The sequence below is a fragment of the Wyeomyia smithii genome, chromosome 3, assembly GCF_029784165.1.
Source record: "Wyeomyia smithii strain HCP4-BCI-WySm-NY-G18 chromosome 3, ASM2978416v1, whole genome shotgun sequence".
Classification (NCBI taxonomy): domain Eukaryota; kingdom Metazoa; phylum Arthropoda; class Insecta; order Diptera; family Culicidae; genus Wyeomyia; species Wyeomyia smithii.
The window spans coordinates 46,842,908-46,866,573 of NC_073696.1; the positions used below are offsets into that span (position 1 = coordinate 46,842,908).

The 23,666-nt window shown below is 39.8% G+C and overlaps 2 protein-coding genes across 2 annotated transcripts; both read left to right on the forward strand.

Moving 5' to 3' along the window:
* The first annotated feature begins 5,378 nt into the window (after nucleotides 1-5,378).
* LOC129728269 (uncharacterized) lies at nucleotides 5,379-9,579 on the forward strand. The gene is made up of 3 exons (XM_055686697.1): nucleotides 5,379-7,257; nucleotides 7,334-9,110; nucleotides 9,255-9,579. Exons 1-3 carry the CDS (start codon nucleotides 5,379-5,381, stop codon nucleotides 9,577-9,579), a joined length of 3,981 nt encoding a protein of 1,326 aa, XP_055542672.1.
* Nucleotides 9,580-21,397: 11,818 nt separating this feature from the next.
* On the forward strand, nucleotides 21,398-23,455 carry LOC129731934 (pupal cuticle protein 20-like). The gene is made up of 7 exons (XM_055692327.1): nucleotides 21,398-21,600; nucleotides 21,862-22,033; nucleotides 22,263-22,307; nucleotides 22,417-22,452; nucleotides 22,588-22,644; nucleotides 22,786-22,842; nucleotides 22,925-23,455. The coding sequence occupies exons 1-7, from the start codon at nucleotides 21,583-21,585 to the stop codon at nucleotides 23,293-23,295; spliced, it is 756 nt and encodes a 251-aa protein (XP_055548302.1). The 5' UTR covers nucleotides 21,398-21,582; the 3' UTR covers nucleotides 23,296-23,455.
* The last annotated feature ends 211 nt before the right edge of the window (nucleotides 23,456-23,666 follow it).

The following is a 23,666-nucleotide window of genomic DNA, read 5'->3' on the forward strand; positions in this document are numbered from 1 at the left end:
GTTTGTTTGCATTAGTTTTTATCATTCATATGCAATCGCAATGATTTTTTATCGTTTATAGTCAAAATTCTGAACTGGAACGCCGCAAAAATATTGTGCAAAAGTAGTGCACTGTACTTTACGAGGACTTTCGCTGAGAAAGTTGCCGAAAGAAGAGAAAATAATTATCAAAGCAGTTCGTACTATCAACACCTGTATCAAACATTGTGCGTGCTGATAGATTTGATTTAAAGACAAAAAAGGAGATCATACAAAAACGAAGTCCAAAATAAACAGCGCTAAAGCGTGAGCTAGGACTTGTACAACAAGATCGCAAAAATGATACCTGTCTAATAATGGGCTCATGTTAAACTTAAAAATATATCTCATATCAATTCCACCAGGTAGATAAAGAAAAACTCTTGAGAAAAATGAGACGTTCATTTTCGCTGAAAAATTTGGGGGAAAAATGTGTACACAGGAGCCTTCAGGAACGACTCGTGTTTCCGTGATATTAGTTTGCCTAGAAACAAAAGGGGAGTTAGGTTAGAGCCCGAAATAATTCCTCAAATAAGGCAGCAGCAGCATGCTGTAGCAGTGTTGCTGGAAAAATTCAATGGTGAGCCGTTCGTCAGACATTCAATCAGTTTGGAGTGAATAACTTTTTCTGCAAGCATTGTAGCGCCTTACGGTCTTCAAATTTCCTATGAATATCATGTATCGATATATTTTTAGGAGCCAACTGGACATCTCTACAAAAAAGTTTTGAAAAAGTGGATTTTCCCATATAAAATCGTATGAAAACTTTAACCTCGTTCTAGTTAACTTCCGTAGTGAGGATTTCTGGCGCGCTTTCATGATTGTGTAAGAGAGAATCGGTGCGAAACACCGCATCCATGTGTGTTTGATTCAATAGAAAAGAATAGAGCGATCGTGCATTATGTCCCGGTGTAAACGTGTCTTCGGCCAGGGTTCGTTTTACTCATCTATGGGTTTTCGATGTATAGCGGCTTTGCGAGGTGTACCAAGCCAGTTATTCATTTCTCACGGTGACCGGTCAACCGGAAACTGCTTGCTTGTTGAATTTATTTAAGTACGTTACAAACCGGAGTAGGTTTCGCTCGGTCGATGGATATCAGTATTAATCTCATGACTACGCGGTGTATGGTTTACAAAGAAGCGCGCTTACTTTCTTGCAGATATGAGGGATTGACAATAAACATTTTAATACATACTTCGAGTTGAAGATGATTTTTGCGAGCCTCAAGACAAGAGAAATATACATCGCTCGTTTGGAGACATCACAACACAAGCCTTCCTTTCCGCCGCAGTCGTAGAAATTAAAAAATGAGCTCGGTCTCAGTCTGACAGTTTAACCGGAGACTGCTCAGCCGTTGCTTTGATATAAGCGCGTCACATTTCGGATGGCTTTTGCGCGCGCTCGTAAAGATCCGCGATGCTTGAAAATAAAGATACTGATTAATTGCCTCCTCAATGAGTTAACGTCGCGCGCAACATCGTTCGATTCCGTTACTTACCACGGTGACCAAACCTTTCCTACCTTTCCGTCGCAGTCGTGGAGATGCAAAGGTAAACTCGGTCTCCGACAACAACGACTGTGAAACCTCCTTCCTTACAATCTCCTTCTTTACCCTAACGATCGTAAGGACGTGGCCGGTGCCGTTATGGATCTATACAAAGCGGAAGCTACTGAATTGGTGTACATTGAGGATGGTAAACTAATCCCAAGTTGCCATACACGTGGTTCCCTGTGCAACTTCACTAGCTCAGATCCATCACTGAGGAGCTACGAAACTACGAAATGTTCGGTCGTCAAGCTCAAGCTCTTAAAAGTTTTAAATTCATCAATCGCCTATGCTTGTTTTATGTCTACTATCTTGTTCTGTTCTCTTATATACCGTCATGTCATGCATCACATATTTCATCTTAAAACACAGTGCAACAATTTTTTTGCCTTGGCTTCTATGCATGATTTTTTGATGAAGTTCAATGCGAAAATAAATTTTCAATGGTACCATTTTGAATTTATGAGGAAGTTTTTTTGTTTTCAAGACCAAATATCAAAACTTTAAGAGTTTGTCCACATGTTAGCATCTTCTTACCCATCTTTTAGAAAAAACAGATCTTAAATCGGACAAAAACTGAGCTCAAAACGGTGATTCTACGAAACCGGTTTTGGAATGGTTTTAGTATATTTCACAAAGCAAAATAATATCGAGTATGTCTGAGCATTAATGGTAATGCGCTCATATCTAAAAGTGGTAGTCAAATTATATTTATATTGAGTAAAAAAGTCTCAGAAATCGATTGGTAGGTGTCTACGATCTACGTAAAATGTCAGCAATATGTCGATTTTGCCCCAATTCCCCTACAATAGTAAAATGGGTTCATCCCGACGTTAAATTAACATATTTAAAATCTGTCTAATGTAATATCAAGAGTGTAAAGATTAGAGATTCAATAACAATTTGTCTTCACATAATCCTCTCCTTTTTGCGGGGAGCGGGCCGCATTTAACTTTATCGAAGACGCGATGATTCTGTCTAATAGTTAAAGCGAAATTTTCATGTTTTGACCGGTCCTTGCCAAAAATGCAACCCCTTCCCCACAAAAGGGGGAGGATTATGTAAAGACAAATTGTTATTGTATCTTCGAGTATCGCTTACACTCTTGTTTACACAGTGATTAACTAGATTAGTTGAATTCGTTATCGATATTGTTTTTGGCACATTTTGCATGTGTAGGATAAGTACAACGATACACCGTGCCCCAGTGCTAAGTCGAGACAATTTCCAGCTCGAAAAAGATTCTCGACTCAATCGGGAATCGAACCCGATATCACAACCGTGTAGGAGAGCTAGTTGACCGGCATCCCGCATAATCAATAACCATAAAACGTGCCTAACAACTAGTTCGGGATACAGTCCCGACTGTATGGGGTATCGTTAAACCATATGGATTATCGTCCGTTTATGGTTATTGATTTTGCGGGATCGCTAACCACAGAGCCACGGAGACCACAGATATTACCTTCCTATATTGCATAAACACTACGGAAATTGAAAAATGCATTTGAAGATACATTTCAGGCCTATTTCTTGTATGTTATGCAACTCGTTCCGTAAGACATTACGCCACCTGATGACAATAATACGTACCTGTAAAGTGATTTTCCTATGGTCAAATGTCTCAGTATACATCAGCAAACGTAAAAATACTTGACTTCATTATTATTCAAATTGTTTGAACAATTTTCATAAAACAATTCGAGGCCGGTCAAAATGCCGCTCAAAATGCGAAAATAAACAAAACGCTAGCAGTGCAATCAATATCACTACAATTTTTGATATCATATATCTTAGAACGTTTCCTAGTTTTATTAGATTTTTTGTCCAGTTTGCGTTGGAACTATGCGAGAAAAATTTTAATATTCAAGCGGATAAAACAATTCAGTTTGAAACGTTGAACATTGTATGTTATAGAGATGCACCGAATAATAGGGCTGGGAAAAAGTTATTTTTGAAAATTATCGAATAATGATTTAAACTAGACTTTGTCTAGGGTAATCCACTCTAACTGATTAGTAATTTGGTTTTTAATTTTTCTCATTTAATAATCATGTTCTGTTGAATATTCGGCCGTCCGTCCGGCCGAATATTCAACGAAACATGATGATAAGATGAGAAAAATTAAAAACAAATTAATCTCTACTTAATGTGACTTACCCTAGACAAGCTCAAGTTAAAACCATTAATCTTGAAACTGACTATTCGGTACTTCCCACAACAAATCTTTTTCACAGCCCTATTATTTGGTGCAACGCTAGTATGTTATCATCAATTTAATATCAGTAAAAAGTGCCACTAACAAAAATGATTGTCGATCTTGTTGCACTGCGCATAACAACACATTCCCGCATGCGCTAAATAACAATTGTCATAGCATCACAACTGCGCATGCGCTTTGTTGCGGCGAATGCTGACCTTTTGTTGTGGGGCGTTTTGTATACACATACTTAGGCGCATTTTGCCCCTAGCGGAATAGAAAACAATATTTCAAAGACCTTTTTAAATTTCACGATCTTAACGTATTTTGTAGACTTTTATGCTTCAGAACGAGCAGCTTAGGAAAAAAACTGTTTTAACTTCAATCTGAAATGCTTTTTTTATTACATTCTGCATTAACGGGCACGTAATGGCAGAATCTTTTCAACATGAGCATATCGCCTCCAGTTCTCCTATATATTGGGGTGACAAAGTGATCTATTTTTCAGAACCAAGTTTTTGGCCCCATTTGGCTCCAAACAATCAAAGACTTGCCGGAAGTCGATTGGTTTCGTCTCCGCTTGCGCATCTCTAGAACGAAAACTGCAAAAAAGCAGGTTGTTCAGGTTAGGCATAAAATTCTAAACAATGCTTAGAATTCAGCAGTGAACGCACTTTGCGTTGAGGCCCATTTTTTGTGTAGACTACACCTTGCACACACACTGGTAGGAATTGGGCAATATTTATAGAGTGGTTTCGCTGGCAGTAGTTTAGTTGCAATAAAATTGTCGGATTAAGTAGATCGCCTGAAATAAAGGTCAAAGTTAATAAATTTGAAGTGAAAGTTTAGTGAGTCTAAAACTACTTAACGGTGTAATCACTTACCCGAAGAAAGTGCCCCTCTGGATCATCTGCTGCGGGTTGCTGGTTGCTGTTAGTTGCTGTTCTGCTGCTGGCCCTGCTTGTTGGTGCACCGATCGACGGAGTCTCGATCAACCGCACATTCATTGGATAGTTTGGCAGGTATTTTTTAGCTGCGATCTGGACGTTAATCGCAACATATTTCTGGTGCCGTGACCAGGATAGACGATCCTGGAACCTGCCGTGGCCGTGCGCGCCATTTTCAACATTCTATCCACCGCCGCACACTTTGTTAAAGCGTGAAAGGATTTTCCGCCATCATTGGACGCTGTTGGCAGAACAAATATCTAATTGTTCGGAACTGCCATCGCAATTCTTCAGAGGGAACTTATTGTTACCATTGTGGATTCATCCGACGCCTGCTGCTTCTGGCCGTTTGGAGCTTTACTACAAATTGTATCGTTTCTACAAGGAATCTTCAGCTACCGTTTGGAACGGCGATTCGTTTGCGGAGTTTATAATAAAATACAAGGCATATTTCAGCCTTGGCAAAGGTTAGTACCTTTCCAAGAACTTAACATTTCTATCGCCAGTGCTACCTGGTCGACTTTTCGCAGAAACTGGTCTGCATTTTATTGTTGCTGCTTCACCTGGCGACGCGAATCCGGCTGTGTTAATCCGCTGCGGTACGACGAGTTGCCGCTTATTGGCGTTCGGTGACGCTCATCTTCTTTCGTGGTTTTCCTGCTTACGATGGACGACGATCGGAGAACTCAACAACTAAACGCTAGGCGGACAACACTGCTCGCTTCGATTCATCGCACCAATTCGTTCCTGCAAGAATACGTGCCGGAACGGGATTCCTTCGAGGTTGCTCTGCGGCTGGAAAATTTGGAAGTGCTGTGGCAAGGACTAGAGGAGGTCCAAAGTGAGCTGGAAATACTGGAGATAACGAATGGCGCGATGGTAAGAAACCTACAGTTTCGATCCGACTTCGAACCCAAACTTTTCAGAATAAAAGCTGGCCTAATTTCCAAAATACCTGCTTCTCCTTCTGCGGCGCATCTCCCTCAAAATCCTCCCACTCTTTCGCACTCTGGTTTGGCTGGTCTCAAGCTTCCGACTATTTCTCTTCCCGAATTCGCTGGTGATTACCAAGATTGGCTCGCATTTCACGATACTTTTTTAGCGCTAATCCACTCTAATCAAGAAGTGGCTGATATTCAAAAATTTCACTACTTGCGTGCTGCTGTGAAGGGTGACGCTGCACAGGTAATTGAATCGATTTCCATTAGCTCTGCTAACTATCGGCTAGCCTGGGAGGCCCTTGTTTCTCGCTATTCAAATGAGTATTTGTTGAAGAAACGTCATCTGCAGGCTTCATTAGAAACACCAAGAATGGCGGAGGAGTCCGCTACGGCGCTACATGGACTGGTGGATGAATTTGAGAGGCACACTAAGGTACTGAGACAACTGGGAGAACCAACCGATGCATGGAGCACAATGCTGGAGCATCTGCTATGCACCAGACTTCACAATGAAACGCTCAGATTATGGGAGGACCATGCGTCTACGCTACCAGACCCTACGTACACGAACCTCATCGAATTTTTGCAACGTCGAATTAGAGTGCTGGAATCCATTTCGGTGAACTGTGATGCTGTTCAATCCATTTCAGGTTCACATACTGCTCCAATGGTTAAGCATGGGCCTTCCGATAAAAATGGAAAATCATCGCATCTGAAAATGGTCGCACATGCCGTTACGGAACCTTCCCCGAAGAAATCAAATGTGGGAGGTCGGACAGGCATTCAGTGGCGAGAACTGAAGAAGTTGCCTCTTCAGGAAAGATTGAATCACGTTAATCAAAAGCTTTTATGCTTTAACTGCTTGCGTAGTGACCACTACGTGAGCAATTGTCCCATCCAAAATAGCTGTCGGATTTGTCAAAAGCGACATAACACCGTACTACACCCGGGTTACTTGGAAGGCATCCGGAAAGATACTGCGGTATCAGGAGGTACAAGGCCTCTACCCACTGCTCAAACAAATGTGACCACTACGCAGAAGCAACCGGAGTTGAATACGGCAACTGTCGAAACCTACCTGGCTGCAGCTTCAACGCAATCTCATCGGTCTGGTAATGTGTTTAAGCTTACCGTTATTCTTGTCATCGTCGATGCATACGGGCAACATCACTTTGCTAGGGCACTGTTGGATTCTGCATCCCAGCCCAATCTGCTCACTGAGCGCATGGCGCAACTTCTCAAGCTTAAACGTAAAAGGGTGAAGGTGCAACTTCAAGGTCCTGGCGGAATAGGCATTCGCGCCAAGGACACGGTCACAACACAAATTCGTTCACGCAAGGAATCTTTTGCTCTTGATGTTGAGTTTCTCATTCTACCTCAGCTTACTGCTGACTTACCTGAGAGGAATATATCCATTGCTGACTGGAATATTCCCAAGGATCTTTTCTTGGCTGATCCTACCTTTAACGAACGAGGTCCAATCGACATGATTATTGGCTTACCACACTTCTTTGACTGTTTTAGATCACCAGCACGAATTCGCATTGCAAGGGACCTTCCCGAGATGGTGGACAGTGTCTTTGGATGGATTGTGGCTGGATCTGGTGATTTGATTCCTGCTTCCCCGGAAACCGTGCAGTGCAACGTGACTGCTATTTGTCTTACCACACTCGAAAAAAGGTTTGGAACGGTTCTGGAAAGTGGAGGAATTGCCTTCGCGCGATGATTACTCGGCGGAGGAACGCGAATGTGAAAATTTATACACGTCGACCGTGGCAAGAGATCGCAGTGGGCGCTACATAGTTCGTCTACCACGGCATCCTGATTTCCATAGCATGTTGGGCGAATCCAAGGCTGCTGCACTGCGAAGATTTAGGCTGTTGGAGCAGAGATTAGAACGAGAAGCGGAAATGAAGGAGGAGTACCATCGATTCATGCGTGAGTACATTTCACTTGGTCATATGCGATTGCTCGGTATGAACCAGCACTCCTCCGGTAATTTTTATCTTCCTCACCACCCCGTCGTAAAGGAATCCAGCACCACGACAAAGGTGCGTGTAGTCTTCGATGGTTCTGCAAAATCATCTACTGGAGTATCGTTGAACGAGGCACTTCTCACTGGACCGGTTGTCCAGGACGACTTACTGTCGATTGTCCTCAGATTTCGGAAATTTCCTGTGGCACTAGTGGCTGACATCGAGAAAATGTACCGGCAAGTTCTAATTCACCCTGAAGATACACCTTACCAACGCATCCTGTGTCGATTTAACGAGTCTGACCCAATACAAACCTACGCGTTACTAACCGTCACTTACGGTTTAGCGCCATCTTCTTTCCTGGCTACGAGAACACTCCAGCAGCTGGCCGACGACGAAGGGACTGCGTACCCGCTGGCTGATCCTATATTACGCAAGAATTTTTATGTAGATGATTGCCTCGGAGGCGCGCAATCAGTTGATGAAGCCTTGCAGCTGCGACACGAATTGACCGAACTGTTGAGCAAAGGCGGACTTACCTTACGAAAGTGGACATCGAACAAAATAGAGGTACTGCAGGGGCTGTCATCAGAACAAATTGGAACGCAATCATCATTTGTATTTGCACCGCAGGAATCTGTAAAGGCTCTGGGGATCGGCTGGGAGCCTGAGACAGATGAGCTTCGATTCGAATCGAAAATTTCTGGCAGGAAGGCGCCAGAAACTAAAAGATCAATTTTATCTTCCATTTCGCAGCTTTTCGATCCGCTAGGACTAATTGCCCCTGTGGTCATTCGGAGTAAAATGTTTATGCAGGAGTTGTGGTTGGCCCACTGCGATTGGGATCAACCTGTGCCGAACGCTATACAAGAAAAATGGAAAACCTATCATCGTGACCTAGCCGGCATAGCAGAATACCGCATCGACCGTTATGCATTTCTACCCAATGCGAAAGTTCAGCTACACACCTTTTCGAATGCATCTGAAAGTGCCTACGGAGCTTGTGTTTACGCGCGATCTACAGACACGCATGACAACGTAAGGGTCAAATTATTAGCGTCTAAATCACGAGTCGCACCATTAGATAGAATCACACTCCCCAGGCTCGAGTTGTGTGCAGCAGAAATTGCATCGCAGCTGTATGCACACGTTAAAACCGCTCTGCAACTGGAAATTTCGGATGCCCGCTTTTGGTCGGATTCTACCGTCACGCTTCAGTGGTTGCAAGCGCCACCTCGTACATGGAAGACGTTTGTTGCCAACCGGGTATCTAAGATACAAACCCTGACACACGGCTATCGATGGACTCATATACCAGGGAAGGACAATCCCGCTGACTTGGTTTCCCGAGGAATGGCAGTTGGCGAATTTGTATCGAGTGAGTTGTGGAAGTATGGACCAACTTGGCTTCGGTTACCTGAAGAAAATGGCCTGCACCTCTCCCGCTGCATGCACCAGTCGACAACATCGAAGCCCGGAAGGTAGTTGCTACAATGGTTCGCGCTAAACCGGCTGTTAATTCCATATTTCTTCGGTACTCGTCATTCACGCTGCTTGTACGAGTCACTGCTCATTGTCTGCAATTTATTCGTCTGACACGGCTAAAAGCTCGAACCACAATCCAGACCAGGTACCAGCCAGCTTTTGTCTGTAACGCAATTAGAAGAAGCAAAAGTGCGATTAATCCAGATTGCCCAAGCAGATGAATTCAGCCAGGAGATTAAAGAACTTCAAGCGCAAAAACCGCTACATAAACAATCGCAGATTCGTGCACTTAATCCTTTCATAGACCAGCAAGGAACTATCACACAAATAAGGAACAAGGAACTATCACGGCCACAAATTCTACCATCTGAAACTGCTACACGGTGGTGGCCAACTAACACTTGCCGCCATGCGCGAAACATATTGGCCAGTTCGAGGCAAACGACTTGTGAGAAGTGTGATTAGAAATTGCCTCCCATGTTTACGAGCCAATCCCGTTCCGGCCCAACAAAGCACAGGTCAACTTCCGATACCCCGTGTTACACCGAGCCGACCGTTCACCGTTACCGGTGTTGATTATGCCGGTCCCGTATACTTGCGCCCTCCACATAAGCGCGCATCCCCAACGAAAGCCTACATCTGCATCTTCGTTTGTTTCTCAACTAAAGCCGTCCACATTGAGTTGGTTTCGGATCTCACTACTTCGGCCTTTTTAGCAGCATTTCGACGTTTTTTCTCTCGCAGAGGATTGCCGGCGCACGTACACTTCGACAACGGTAAAAATTTCGAAGAGGCGCGAAACGAAATAACCGAGCTGTACCTGTGGTTGAACAGCAAACGAAACAGAGAAGGGGTCGAAACAAACCTAGCCAACAATGGCGTAACGTGGCATATGACACCCCCCAAGACACCCCACTTTGGTGGCCTTTGGGAGGCAGCGGTAAAAAGTGCAAAAAAACATCTACATCGGTAATTAGCTAACACTCGTCTGTCTTTAGAAGACATGGCTACGGTTTTGACACAAATCGAAGCTAGCATGAACTCGCGACCGCTAACACCACTTACCGAGGACCCTAACGATTTTTCTGCGTTGACACCGGCGCACTTCTTAGTGGGAACCACACTGCATGCGCTGCCAGAACCAGACCTGCGATGCCTTCCGATCAACCGCCTGGATCACTATCAACAGCTACAGCAAATACATCAGCAGTTTTGGCACAGGTGGAGAACCGAATATTTGCACGAGCTCCAGAAGGATCACAAGATTTGCCAGGCAAATGAAGATATCGTCCCCGGTCGCTTGGCACTTGTCGTAGATGAGCTTCAAGTACCGCTGAAATGGCCACTGGCTAGGATCGTCGGTGTTCAACCTGGTGCGGATAAACTTGCTCGAGTTGTCATCCTAAGAATGAGCAAAGGTATCATTAAGAGGCCGATCGTCAAAGTCTGCTTGTTGCCTATTGATGCTGCTGAAACTCCTGTTCCAGAGCCTGCCGCTGAGATGGACATCCAGCAAAACGACACCTTGGAGAAAAATCAGTAAATTTTGTAGTTTTTAAGTATGCTGAAACATGAGCGGGGGCCTAGCGTGGTTGGTAACGTCTCTGCCAACCACGCTCGACGCTTGGGTTCGAATCCCACCGCCGGTGTCGATGGTTGTGAGGTGGCGTGATCCGCTCACAACCAACCCAACTGGTCTAGATTCAATCCTAGCCGACACCGGGAGATTTTCTGAGGCGAAAATCTCTGGGATCACGCCTTCCATCGCATGAGGAAGTAAAGCCGTTGGCGCCGGTCCGTTAATAAACGGGTCGTGAGTTAGGGTCCTGGGTGGAGTCGCCTCCCCGTCGGTGATTGGCACAACAACAGTGGCGGAACTAGACCGACGGAAAATAAGCGAGAATAAAAAAAAAAAGTATGCTGAAACGAGAAGAGAAGAATATAGTTAGAAAAATTGTAAAATTTGATTTGTGCCACAAGAACAGCGAAACGTGGAACTTGTTTTGATTGAAAATGTCATTTGTCAAGGTGGTGGCGATGTTCAGGTTAGGCATAAAATTCTAAACAATTGCTTAGAATTCAGCAGTGAACGCACTCTGCGTTGAGGCCCATTTTTTTGCACACCCACTGGTAGGAATTGGGCAATATTTATAGAGTGGTTTCGCTGGCAGTAGTTTAGTTGCAATAAAATTGTCGGATTTAGTAGATCGCCTGAAATAAAGGTCAAAGTTAATAAATTTGAAGTGAAAGTTTAGTGAGTCTAAAACTACTTAACGGTGTAATCACTTACCCGAAGAAAGTGCCTCTCTGGATCATCTGCTGCGGGTTGCTGATTGCTGTTAGTTGCTGTTCTGCTGTCTGCTGCTGGCCCTGCTTTTTGGTGCACCGATCGACGGAGTCTCGATCAACCGCACATTCATTGGATAGTTTGGCAGGTATTTTTGAGCTGCGATCTGGACGTTAATCGCAACACAGGTTTTTCCATAAAAATTTAGAATGCAATGCGCCAAGCGAAGACAAAATCAATCAACTTCCGATAAATTTAGAATTGTTTGGAGCTCCAAATATAACAACAAAATAACTTCTGACTGTGTGCTATCAAGTTTTATTATTTTTCATTTTTTCATATAACGACGCCCCACTCTAGTATTACTTGATAGACAGGAAGTTACAGAAACACTTTAGAACTAGTAATAAAAAATGATTGTAATCTTTTACGTTTGCTAATCTAGCACGATCTCGGACTCTTATCACTCGACTCATTATGATATTTTGCCGCCCCTGTTTTAAAACGTGTAGATGGTGTCCGTGAGTTGGAGTGTTGAACACATATTTCACCCTGATCTGTATGTATCAAAGGTGTAGTATACGAATGACCGCCGAGAGCGCTAGTCGAACAAAAAAGTGGCTAATAAATAGCAAAAAAATGCTAATATCTAAGTCGTCTGCGGCCACAGGTTTTTAAGAGGATGGAATAATTTGCGAAATTTACCTCTTCTGCCCTGGTTAAGGGTGATCTGTGGTCACCATCGCTTTAAATCGAAATCAAAGACTGATTTTAACCACTCAAGTATGCTTGGTAATGTTTAATACATTTGTATTCATCGTTTATGTGCGTTTAACTGTATTTTTTTTTTCTAAATCCGTGCCAAAAGACAGAAATCAAAGAACTAAATTTCAGTTTCAATCAACTGTTTTTGTTTTTCGACTAGACGATGTGTCGGATTCCAGGATTCAATTCACATGGAATGTGGTTCACTCAGAACAACGCGACAGTTCTTATTTGTTCTACAAAATGCAAAACATATGCACTCATTCCTCATTCTCTCGCGGTTTCAAAACCTGCCGAGAAGCACTCAAAATCATTTCGGTGGCATCAATCGCCGCATATGCTATTCCTAGCAAGTCTTATTCTGTAATTAATGGCAGCGGAAGGAATCTCAATAAAACCGGCCAATATTTTAATCTCTTAGCATTCAGATTGGCGCATTTCGAATGCTCTTAGTATTCATTTTCGTAGCGGTATTACGGAAATACTCACGAATTCAGCGAAAGGTCAACGAGCGTGAGAAATGACTGCTGACTGTCGCAGCGCCGTTGAACCAACGTATCGATCCAACCTTAAAATCCTAACGGGGAGCAATATTGGGCACACGATCGTACCATCGTAAATTCACGCCGAACGTCGATCTGTGCCGCGAATGACGGTCACAGGTTTTTGTTTTTTATTTTAATAGTCTTTCTTCTGCCAACAGTGCAAATATTAATTCCGTTCATTTTTATTTTTTGTAGGAGTTTTCTCTTTCGGTCATTTTGCCTGCCAATAGACCACACTAATCTGAACAAACGAGTGACTTTTGGTTTATCGGTCATAATAGAAAAATAACTAAACTAAACTGAATTAGTTTATTTTAAATATGTATGAGAAATTCGTTCGATTCTAAATGCCAAGGTCGACCGCTTTTCTGATACGGTTTTCAGTGTTTGTGTTGGAAGGAAAACCGAAACTGTGTGGTGTCGACTACTGGAGCTGACAGATGAAAACGGATTTCGTTTGGAAGTAACTCAGACATGTATGCAGACGCGGAACTGCTGAACAGGCTACAGACTAAGCTCCAACACTTAACACCTCAAAATGTTCTTATATTTCTTTCTGCTGTCCACTTAGTTCAGTGTTGTACGTGATTGTTACAAGACGATTCATATGTCGGATTATGGCATTGTCTGGTTGACCTAATAGTATATTCATAATTTTAAAGCAATTTAACGATAGTTTCCAAAAATTTAACGTTTAGCATTGTAGTCTACGATACATGTCCGCACCAGCCCTTATTTGCATTGTTAAACAGTTTATGCAAATTTTTTCATCCGGTAGAAGTTGTTCTCCTACTCTATAAGGCTTTCAAGTTTTGCTAGATTGGTTCAAAAAGTTTGGTTTCGCAGACTCAAAGAACTGACTTTTAAACTATATCAATTTAGCATGGCGGGCCCATTGGTGAGCAATGTCGCCAAGAAATATTTATCAGGGTTCAATCCGAGCACATAACAATAAAACTATCACACGACGTTTGTTATTCAAATTGTATGCTGAAGTGAGAACCAAATTACTGCAAATGTCAAATGATTTTTAATGTAAATGCAGATGAATGGTTAAAATATCACATCTATAACCGAGCACTTCGCTTTGCGTCCTCAGTAAAACTTATTCTAGCAAATTTATGATAAGTTGTTTTCTTTGATAATAGTAATATAAAAGTTGACTTCGTATCTTTTAATCTTTTGTAACAGGTTTCGTTGCCGATTTAACTGAATTTATTCTATTGTTTTTTATTTTTATAACATACATTTGCATCGCTACAGAGAATGAATTTATTGAATGGTATTGAAGAAATAATGTTATACGTCGTCATCTCCAGACAGATTTTTTTGATATACTTAAAAATATGAATACACAGTTTGCGTTTTCGGTTACTGCTGCTACTAATTGTTATCGATTTTGGGCAGTAAAGATATTTAATAGTTCTGTTGCTCTGCCAAATCTAGAAAAACATTTCAAAAGGTCCTATCTGCTTTGATCGATTTTTTGATCGATCACTATCATTCAATCACCACAATTTATTGAACACCTTTTATGACACGTTATTTGCACCAGTTGATAGCGGAGGAATCCCTCTAACCTTCTGAATGAAAACCACGCTTGGGAGTGTTACTGAAGTTGAACCATTACCAAAATGAAAGGACGCTACGGAAAAACGATGAAAGCAGATTGGACCTTTTGAAATGTTTATCTAGAAATATCAAAAAAATATAATTTAAAGAATATAATGCAGAAGGCTGGACAGTTATATGACATAGTGCTACGTCGAAAAAAAATATTTTTTTCTATTTCAAACTGCAAAGGTGGCATTCCTCCATGAAAAAACACTTTTCAGCACGAATGGCATTTACGCATTTTTATAAGATTTAAAACCTGGATAACGTATGTATCTTAGCAATAATGCAACTTCTGTCAACTGTTCAATCATGCTTCTTCCGATGTTATAATCGAGTAAACCACTACATAAACAATTTTTTGTTGTTTCTTGAATTCAAAAAGATCCAGACAGGATAAAAAATGCTCTGAGGGGTTTTTGACATGTTTAGAAAACTGGAAATAAAGCTTCAACAAAACCATAATTGAAATTTTCCCTCGGAATGCCCTCATAGTCATATATAAAACCTAGTTTTTACTAGTTTTAGTTTTGTCAAATAACGCACAGTGGGGCAAATTAGGTCAAATACTGTGCCAAATTATCGTGATTTGCGGGAAGTGTTATTTACTTAATTTTTTTCAAGACTGCAACTTGCCATAGAATAGTCGAAAATAAACCTAAAAGTCCTTCTAAAATGAGTGAGAATGACTTATAATGGAGTGCTTATTTCTGGCATTAGAAAATTTTATTCACCTCAAGAACCGGTAGATCTTTCTTATCATTAGATTTATTTATTTTAGTCAATCATAGGTAAACTGGTTTTATTATTTTTTAATAAGCAAAGCAAAGCCTTGGTGCTACATTCCGATTCGGAACTCGACCTTCTGTTGATTATACACAGAATTCGCAGCCAGCTGTTCAGTGTACAGCGCTACGATCCTACTGACACTAATAGTCTTTTCCCGAGCCGAGACTCGAACCTACGGCGATTGACTCGTTAGTCCAGCATAGTACCTCGGGACTAGCTGGGAAATAATTTTAACTATACGTTAATATAAAAAAAAATGTGTATCCTTAGCCTCAGGGACTTGAATCATTGTTTCAATTTATACCGGGACGTCAACGGGAACCGGGCGAATTCCGCTAGTACCCGCGATATACCGTGAAATTAATAAAAAAGAGTAACGTCGTCGTTCTTTTAATGTTTGAGCTTTATATAACAGAAGACGATGTGAGGTCCAGCCTAGCTTACGTGAAGCATATAGTAGAAATTACTTTTGTACTGATTTTATTCTTTCTTCATGTACGCCAGGGCGAGGATAGCACACAATGCTACAATGTTCCAACATTGACCTCACATAGGAAACATACAACATCCTGATAGGGTACGGGTTTTACAAATTGTAGCAGAAGCGTTTAATAAACCCTAACATATTATTTACCTTGTGTATGATAGTGTTATAGTGGTCGATGGAATTTTGTTTAGAATATATGAATAATTCCAAATCAGTAACTATTTCACACGTTGCCAAATTCTGATTTTCTAATTCAATTACAATATTGGGCGTTGTTAATTTTTTGCTAGAAGATATTACATTGCATTTTTTTAAATTCTGTTACAATAAATTCTAATAGGTTTGGTGCAAAATGTGTGGATTTTATTATGAAGCACATTGATGTCTTCTTGGTTTTTTATTTCCAAATACTTTAATATCTTTTGAGGATGAAGGAAATATCATTTGCGTACAAAATAAAAAGAAGTGGTCCTAAGTGGGAGCCTTGGAGTACACCTGAAGAAACTTGATTGGGTTTTGATTATTATTTGTTGCCTCTTTGTTAAATATGATTCAAGCCACCTCATGAGACCAGATTAAATTCCAATTTTTTTGCAGTTTAAAAATCAGCATTGCATTAAAAATCACGTTTAAATGCTTTGCTAAAGTCCGTACAGAGAACTTCGACATGATTCCCATTATCCATTGCATTCAGTGAGTAATCTACGAATTCAAGTAAATTTGCGGATACAAATCAGTCTTTCAAAAAGCCGTGTTGTTTGGCTGTTATTCGATTCAAGATTTGAGCAAATATTTTTTCATTAACAATTACCTCAAAGAATTTGGGAATGCAAGATGTAACAACAATTCCACGATATTTACGTATGTAAAAATTTCTGCCTAGATTTTTTCGTTCCGATCATGCTCAAAATTGGTTTACCTACTTGTTCCTTACCGAAAAATTTTAGACCCGTATTTTTTATTTTTTCGTATTTCGTATTTTTTCAGGGTTATTCAAAATTCAATAATTCGTTTTTCAAAAATTTGTAATTTTCAAGCCGTTAGACCGATTTTAATTTTTTTGATAGCAAATTGAAGATAACTAATAGGCCTTTCAAACAAATATAAAAAATCTTACATCAAAGTAAGTTTACTATATTTTGATGTTTCAAAGATTTTGGATTAATTATTATTTAGCCCTTAGAGCAACGATGTGCAAACCGGTCCCAAAAATTACGAAAAGCACGGTAAATTTTCCACGGTCTCCCCGTTTATCCGATTATTTCGAACTGCTTCACAGGATTGTACGGTATGGGCGACATCCATAAATTAAAAGCAAAGCAAAGCCTACATTCCGATTCGAAACTCCTTCTGTTTTTAATACACAGACTTCGCAGCCCACTGTTTAGTGTACAGGACAATTGGGGGCCGTTCCTAAACCACGTGGTCATAAAGAGGGGGACGGGGAGGTTTGTCAAAAGACCACGAAAGACCACGCACGAGGGCGGGGGGTTAACGAAATGACCACGTGGTCTTTTTTCCTGACTTATAATTTATTGTTGCCATTGAGTCAAGAATGAAGCTTTTGCATTTTAAAGATATAGAATGTAGGGGTAAACAGGGTAAGACCGCCCTGCGGGGTAAGACCGCCCACCGTAGTTTTACTACCAAGTTATAAAATAATTGAAAAATTTCTTTAACGTGTCTATTACAGTATAATTACATAACATTTTGCACGTTTTTCTGTTTTGATAGTGCACGATCGCAGAAATAATCAAAAACAACCTTTCAGCTGGCAACCAGTCAATGTGCTATTGTTTTGCGGCAACGGGACTTAAGGTTTTTCAGTCTAAAAATCTATTGTTTTGTTCGTGAGTATACGTTTAATCGCTTGCCTGAATCTATCTTCTTTCGGAAATATCAAAGGCCGTGAGTAATCTTGTAATTTTGACTACTTTTTCGGTCAAATATGAAAATGTTCCACTGGGGGTAAAGTCGCCCACTATACAAGGGGTAAAACCGCCACGAATCCAACTGCTTGTTGTTTTTCTTCAAGACCCAAATGCCTCGACACTACAAAGGGAATATTTACAGGATCAGTAAAGCAACTTCAAGCCACATAAGACATCGATGTTAATCGACCATTTTCGATTTGGTTTAAGCTTTTCTAGTAATATATTTTAACAAGACTTATTTTTGAAAAAAGTAAACCTGTGTGAAAATGGTGTTAATGAACCAAAATAATTTTAGAGCCAGGACGGTGTGTTTGATAGGTATGAGAATTGAAAATAGTAGTTTTTTACTTTCGAAAAAAGTACACACTCTAAAAAAATTTAGAGAAAAAATATAGAAATAGAATTAAAAATATATTTTTTTTCAAATTTTTTTGAAAAAAACATGTTTTTGCCTGTAAAATCCACAAAAGGCAAGCTAAAATTCTATGGTTGTTGGATCATGGAGTAATATAAATATTAATAGCTCAATTTTTGTGAAGAATTTTTTTTTCACGGTTTATTTGGTGTATAGAGTCGTTGGTAATTTTGTTCTTCAAAAAAAAACATATAAAATTGAAAATATAAAAAAAGAAATAATAATTATTAGTATTTTTCTATACATAATAAGTCTTCAAAAGAATCATACAGATAGGTTTAATGAGTTTTAATTTTTAGCTTAAAGATAGGTATATTATGAATTGAATATCTTGAAAACCCCCAATTCTGAAAAATCTATTTATTTTGAAAACCAAAAAAGTCACCTAAACATTGATTTGAACTTGAAAAATCAGAAAACAAAATAAGTTAAAACTTAGAAAAAAAAAAAAATTTCAGATTTTTCACAGTGTATATTTTATTTAAAAAGAAAAAAAATACCATCTACAACTTTGTCAGAGACACTATACCGATAGAATCAACCGTTTCGGCCCTAAAAATATTGTTTATCCTCAAAAAATGGTGGGCGATCTTACCCCGCTGGTGGGCGGGCTTACCCTGCATGAAAAAAATCTGCACATTTTCAATGAATTTTTAAAATTAAAAAAAAAGCTGGAGAATAAACAAAAATATTTCAGCTCTTATTTTTTAAATGCGGGTATTGAATAGCAGAATCTCTTAGCGAAGAAAAAATGAAATTGCAGCCGCAACTTTATTTTCTATAAACAGAATTGCTTAACCCTACGGAAAGTTTAATAATAAAAATGTAAAAAATTTAAGCGAATTTTTGGCACTTTACAAATAAAAAGACCACGTGGTTAAAGTCGCAAGGGGGAGGGGGTTGGCCAAAAGACCACGAAAGACCAGGGGGGGGGTACGGGGTGTATAAAAAGTGATCAAAATATGACCACGTGGTTTAGGAACGGCCCCTTGCGGGGCTAGCGCTACGATCCTACTGACACTAGCAGTCTCTCCCAAGCCGAGACTCAAACCTACGACGACTGGTTTGTTAGGCCAGCATCGTACATCGAGACCATCTGGGAGATACTATCCATAAATTACGTAACGCAAAAACCCGATATTTTGTGTGTGTGATCCCACTGTCTGATAGTGATATAATGAAAAAAGACAGTTGTAATTTTCTTTGATTTCTGCAACTACCTTAGTTTCGGGATCTAGAAGGTGTTAGCTCTACCGACCTGCCAAAGATCCCTTACAGAATGACTGAGTACTTGCAGTACATTCCGGAGTAATTTTTCATTCGGTAAGCCCCGCCTCAAAATAATATTAGAATCTTAGAGATTTTATTACCATTTTCAGACTTTCAATTCATTTGATACATTTATATTAAAAAAAATGATCCGCATTTGTTGACTAGAGGAGTGTCAAATAGTAAAATTAATAAATCTTACCCTTTATACGTACCAAAATATAACCTATGTATGTACCAAAATATATTTTCGATAATTTGATGACAAATTGCTAAACTTGTAATAAATAACGTGTCAATCAATCGCCTCCGCAATTGCAACACTAATAAAATTAAACTTAAAATATTAATGATGAATTAAAATATATAGGCAACAAAGAAAATAAAAGACATTTATTTGCAATGCATTTGCTTCATTTACGGTGGAAACAGCAGCACAGTCCGTCCACTCGTACATGCACACTAGCTTTCATGCAAGCCTACATATGGGAAGCAAATAACGCTCCTTTTGATTGTCACTTTCTATGTATGAAATACAATTTTAGAAGCTTGTGCTTGATACTTATCTTTAGTAGCATCGTTTTAGTGTTCACTTCCACTATCACACGTGATTCCGTTGATTACACCACTAAAATTAGTTTTTTTATAAGCTGGTGCAGGATCGACCCCGCACTTTTAAAAGCAGTGTTGCCGAATCTCCGAAAAGGTATCGACTTTGATTGATGCGAATAAGCCTAGCACTGTACGAAAAACGGCCGCATTACGAGCAGAGAAAAAATGATTCTACTGCATGACATCGCTCGCCCTCATCCTGCCAATGTCACTCAAGTGAGAAGTCCTTAAGCGCAGATTTCTTAAAATTTGAAGGAAATTTTATATGTATTCAGTAATAAATTTTGAAACAAGATGTGTGATGTGAAATTTTTTTACATTTGGAATTTTCCGCTATTGATTTTTATGTTATTTTGAATGAATTTTAACGGTCTTTCTTTCTCATACATCTTGGTTTACAACAATATATTTATAATAAAATTTCAAAAATACCCTGTATCATTATCAATGGTTTTTTATAATTTAAAATTTTTCGATAAAATCCTCCGCACACTAGCGAGGAAGCAATAAAACAAATGCAAATCAACTCTGGACATCTGGCCACTATTAAACACGAAAAGACTGCAGCTGTTTGAGATTCTAATTATAGCTCTGGCAATTTATATAGATCATCCTTAAAGGGACAAATTCAAATATTGAAATTATTAACATTAAGTAGCTACTCAATTTGTCACCAACACGATTACTAATATAACGCTTTAAGTACGATCATATTCACATACTAATTAACATCAAAAAACAATAACACACCTGATGACTACGTTTGACATTTGCTACCTAAGATATGATTAATTGTATCATTACTATGTAGATTTTATGTTGCCGGCGGCAAAAGTAAAATACATAAATCAACTATAATCTCACCTTAAACCAATGCTTTAGCCAAATTAATCACTTACCGCGTAGTTCCGAAAGTTCCTAATCCGCTAGCTGTAGATGTCAACTTATTAACAAGTGTCGCAAGCAGCGACGTCACGTTACATGCCTCTGAATAGGTCCGCCGGCAGAGCCATCAACCACCGCTCTGATATGTTTTATCGTATGAAGATGCTGCGCCGCTGGTGACCTTGATCAAGGCACGCCTCGTAGGCCCCACTACGTATGCGACGCTAATACGAGCATTTATCAAGGCGGGTGGGGAGAAGATTTTTTTTTCGTACGCTTCTCTGATACTGCATCTAAGCTACCGATTTTTTTTCTTGTTGGAGACTGACCCTATAAACAGCCCCCTTATTATATCATGCTACAATAGTGGTGCTTCTTCTGTGAAATGTCCCGGTTACGATCGACCGTTGGCTAGAAGAGTTGCAAAAATTCCGCCTCTATTCAACTAGCAGTGCAGTCCATTGGGGCGATCGTCGTTGTAGAATTTTAAATATAATTTAGAACATTACAATTGAAATTTAATATTTATTCTTGTCAACTGTCCAAAAATTTGAAGATACAACATCTTATTCTAAAATGGCAAATTTAAACCATTGGTTCGAAAACCTCGTTCAACGCGGAACGCAGCGCTTTTCTTCCCAAAACAGCATTCAGATTAATCTATCTAAACATGGAGAGAGAAGTAGGATGCTGAATTTTAAACTTCTTAGCTTTTCCAAATCTTTCCAGCTATATAAAGTGGAGCATTCTTCAGATAGTGTACATCGTTTGTTCAGCTTCCATCGGAACGGTGAATCTTCAAGAGTTCGAGGAGTGCGTTGATGTTATAGTAGATAGAATAGATTTACGGCTCAAGTGTGTTCAAAATGAAGTGCTTGATTGTGGTAAGAAGATTTTTTAATGCAACCCAACGAGTTATGAAATATTTTTTGTTACCTGTGTGATGTTAGTAATTCTTCCCAAAAATTCAAGAAGAACAATTAATCTACCTTACAAGAACAAGAACAGTGTGTGCGGTGCAGTGCTAAACAAATAGCACCAGACAAACAATACGAAGATTGCTAACGATAGTGCCATAGACTGTGTGCATTGCTGTGAGGAATTTTAACAGGATACACTCCCACATTGACGTATCATCTTTTCAGTTTTCGCTGCTCTGCGTGGGCTATGCTCTGGCGCAGAATTTCAACGATGGAAGATATTATCCGGAACTGTATTCGAACAAATTCGATGATGGAAAGTATCGCGCTGATAACAGTGGTGCTTACCAACCTTGGAAAGAAGGACAACCAGGTGGACCAGGTGGACGAGGATCAGGTACTACCTTAGATTAAACTTTTTCATCCTTCAGTGACTAGTTATAAAACACTGGTTTTATAAACATTATCTCTTGCAATTAAAGTTCAGGCTTTGGCAAAAAAGCTATTTCAATGCAATTCTCGAGTTACAAAATATCTGTTTGATGATCACAAAACCCAATTTAAGGCTTCTTTTCGTTGAAATCATCCTTGTTAGTGTTCTAACTTCAGTATTATTCTCCTTATAGGATCCAATTTCGGTGGCCTGGGAGGTTCCAGCGGCTTCACCCCAAGTATGATAGCTTACTCTTACTTGAATATATGTGTTAAATTCTTGTATAAAAATCATCCAAAATCCTTATTAGAAATACACGATAATAAACTATTCTTATTCTTTTCTAGCATTCTCTCCCCCAAGCAATGTGTTTAGCGACTCGGGTAAGATTTTATTTTTCTCAAATTTGCGCAGTTATTGGTTAGAATGTCTTATATCGTAAAGTCAATTAACAAATCGTCGCCTAATGAAGCCGGGTGATTGTAAAAATATTTGCTTAATTATTTTATTATTTGTAGGACCTAGTTCTGGAAATAGCAATGCCTTCGGAAGCGGTGGTAGCAACTTTGGACCTGGTAGGTTCTCGATTTTCAATAAACGATAATCTATTCTACATTGGTTAGAATGTCTTATATCGTAAAGTCAATTAACAAATCGTCGCCTAATGAAGCCGGGTGATTGTAAAAATATTTGCTAAATTAATTTATTATTTGTAGGACCTAGTTCTGGAAATAGCAATGCCTTCGGAAGCGGTGGTAGCAACTTTGGACCTGGTAGGTTCTCGATTTTCAATAAACGATAATCTTAAACTACGAGTATGTGAATGTATGTAAATTTATTGCTATAAAACTTCAGGAAGCGGAAGCCGTTTTGGAGGCAACAGTGGATTCAGCAGTGGAGGCTCTGGAGGCTCTGGAGGCGCCGGTTCGGGAAGTAGAACCATTTTCGACAGCCGAGAGTTCAACGAAAATGGATACAACTACAAATTCAAAACCGATAACGAAATCGACGTAGAACAGACGGGTGTCTTTGAAAGCAACAAACCTGAGACCCCACTCCGGGTGAATGGTTACTACGAGTTCGTCGCCGATGACGGCGTCAGATACCGTGTGGATTACTTAGCCGATGAGAATGGATTCTATGCAGCGGGTGATCATCTTCCGCAGCCAAACCCGATTCCACCACAAATCCTGCAGACGTTGAGAAAGCTGAATGGTAAAAATTAGACAGCAGTAATTTCACGTTAAGTATAGCACCTGCAACCAAACTGTGTTCCTAATTGCTAAGTGCAACGAACGAGTAACAGAAAAACGAGTCTAATTTCTCACGCATAATTTACGTGCCATTCGGGATATTCAAGCAATAAAGTACATTTATGAATAGGAAGTTGTATAGATATTATTATTCATTGTTGGAGTTATTTACGTCCTCAAGATTGTCGTTCAATTTACAAACAAAACGTATCGAAAAGTATCGCTCATTATGGTTACGACAAGATCGGACGCAGATCGCTATTTAAAGCTCTACTGAATTTGATTCAAAAGCTTGTGCAGTTTTGCTGCTTTGCTGCGAGATGGCTTCTGATATAACTGTTATA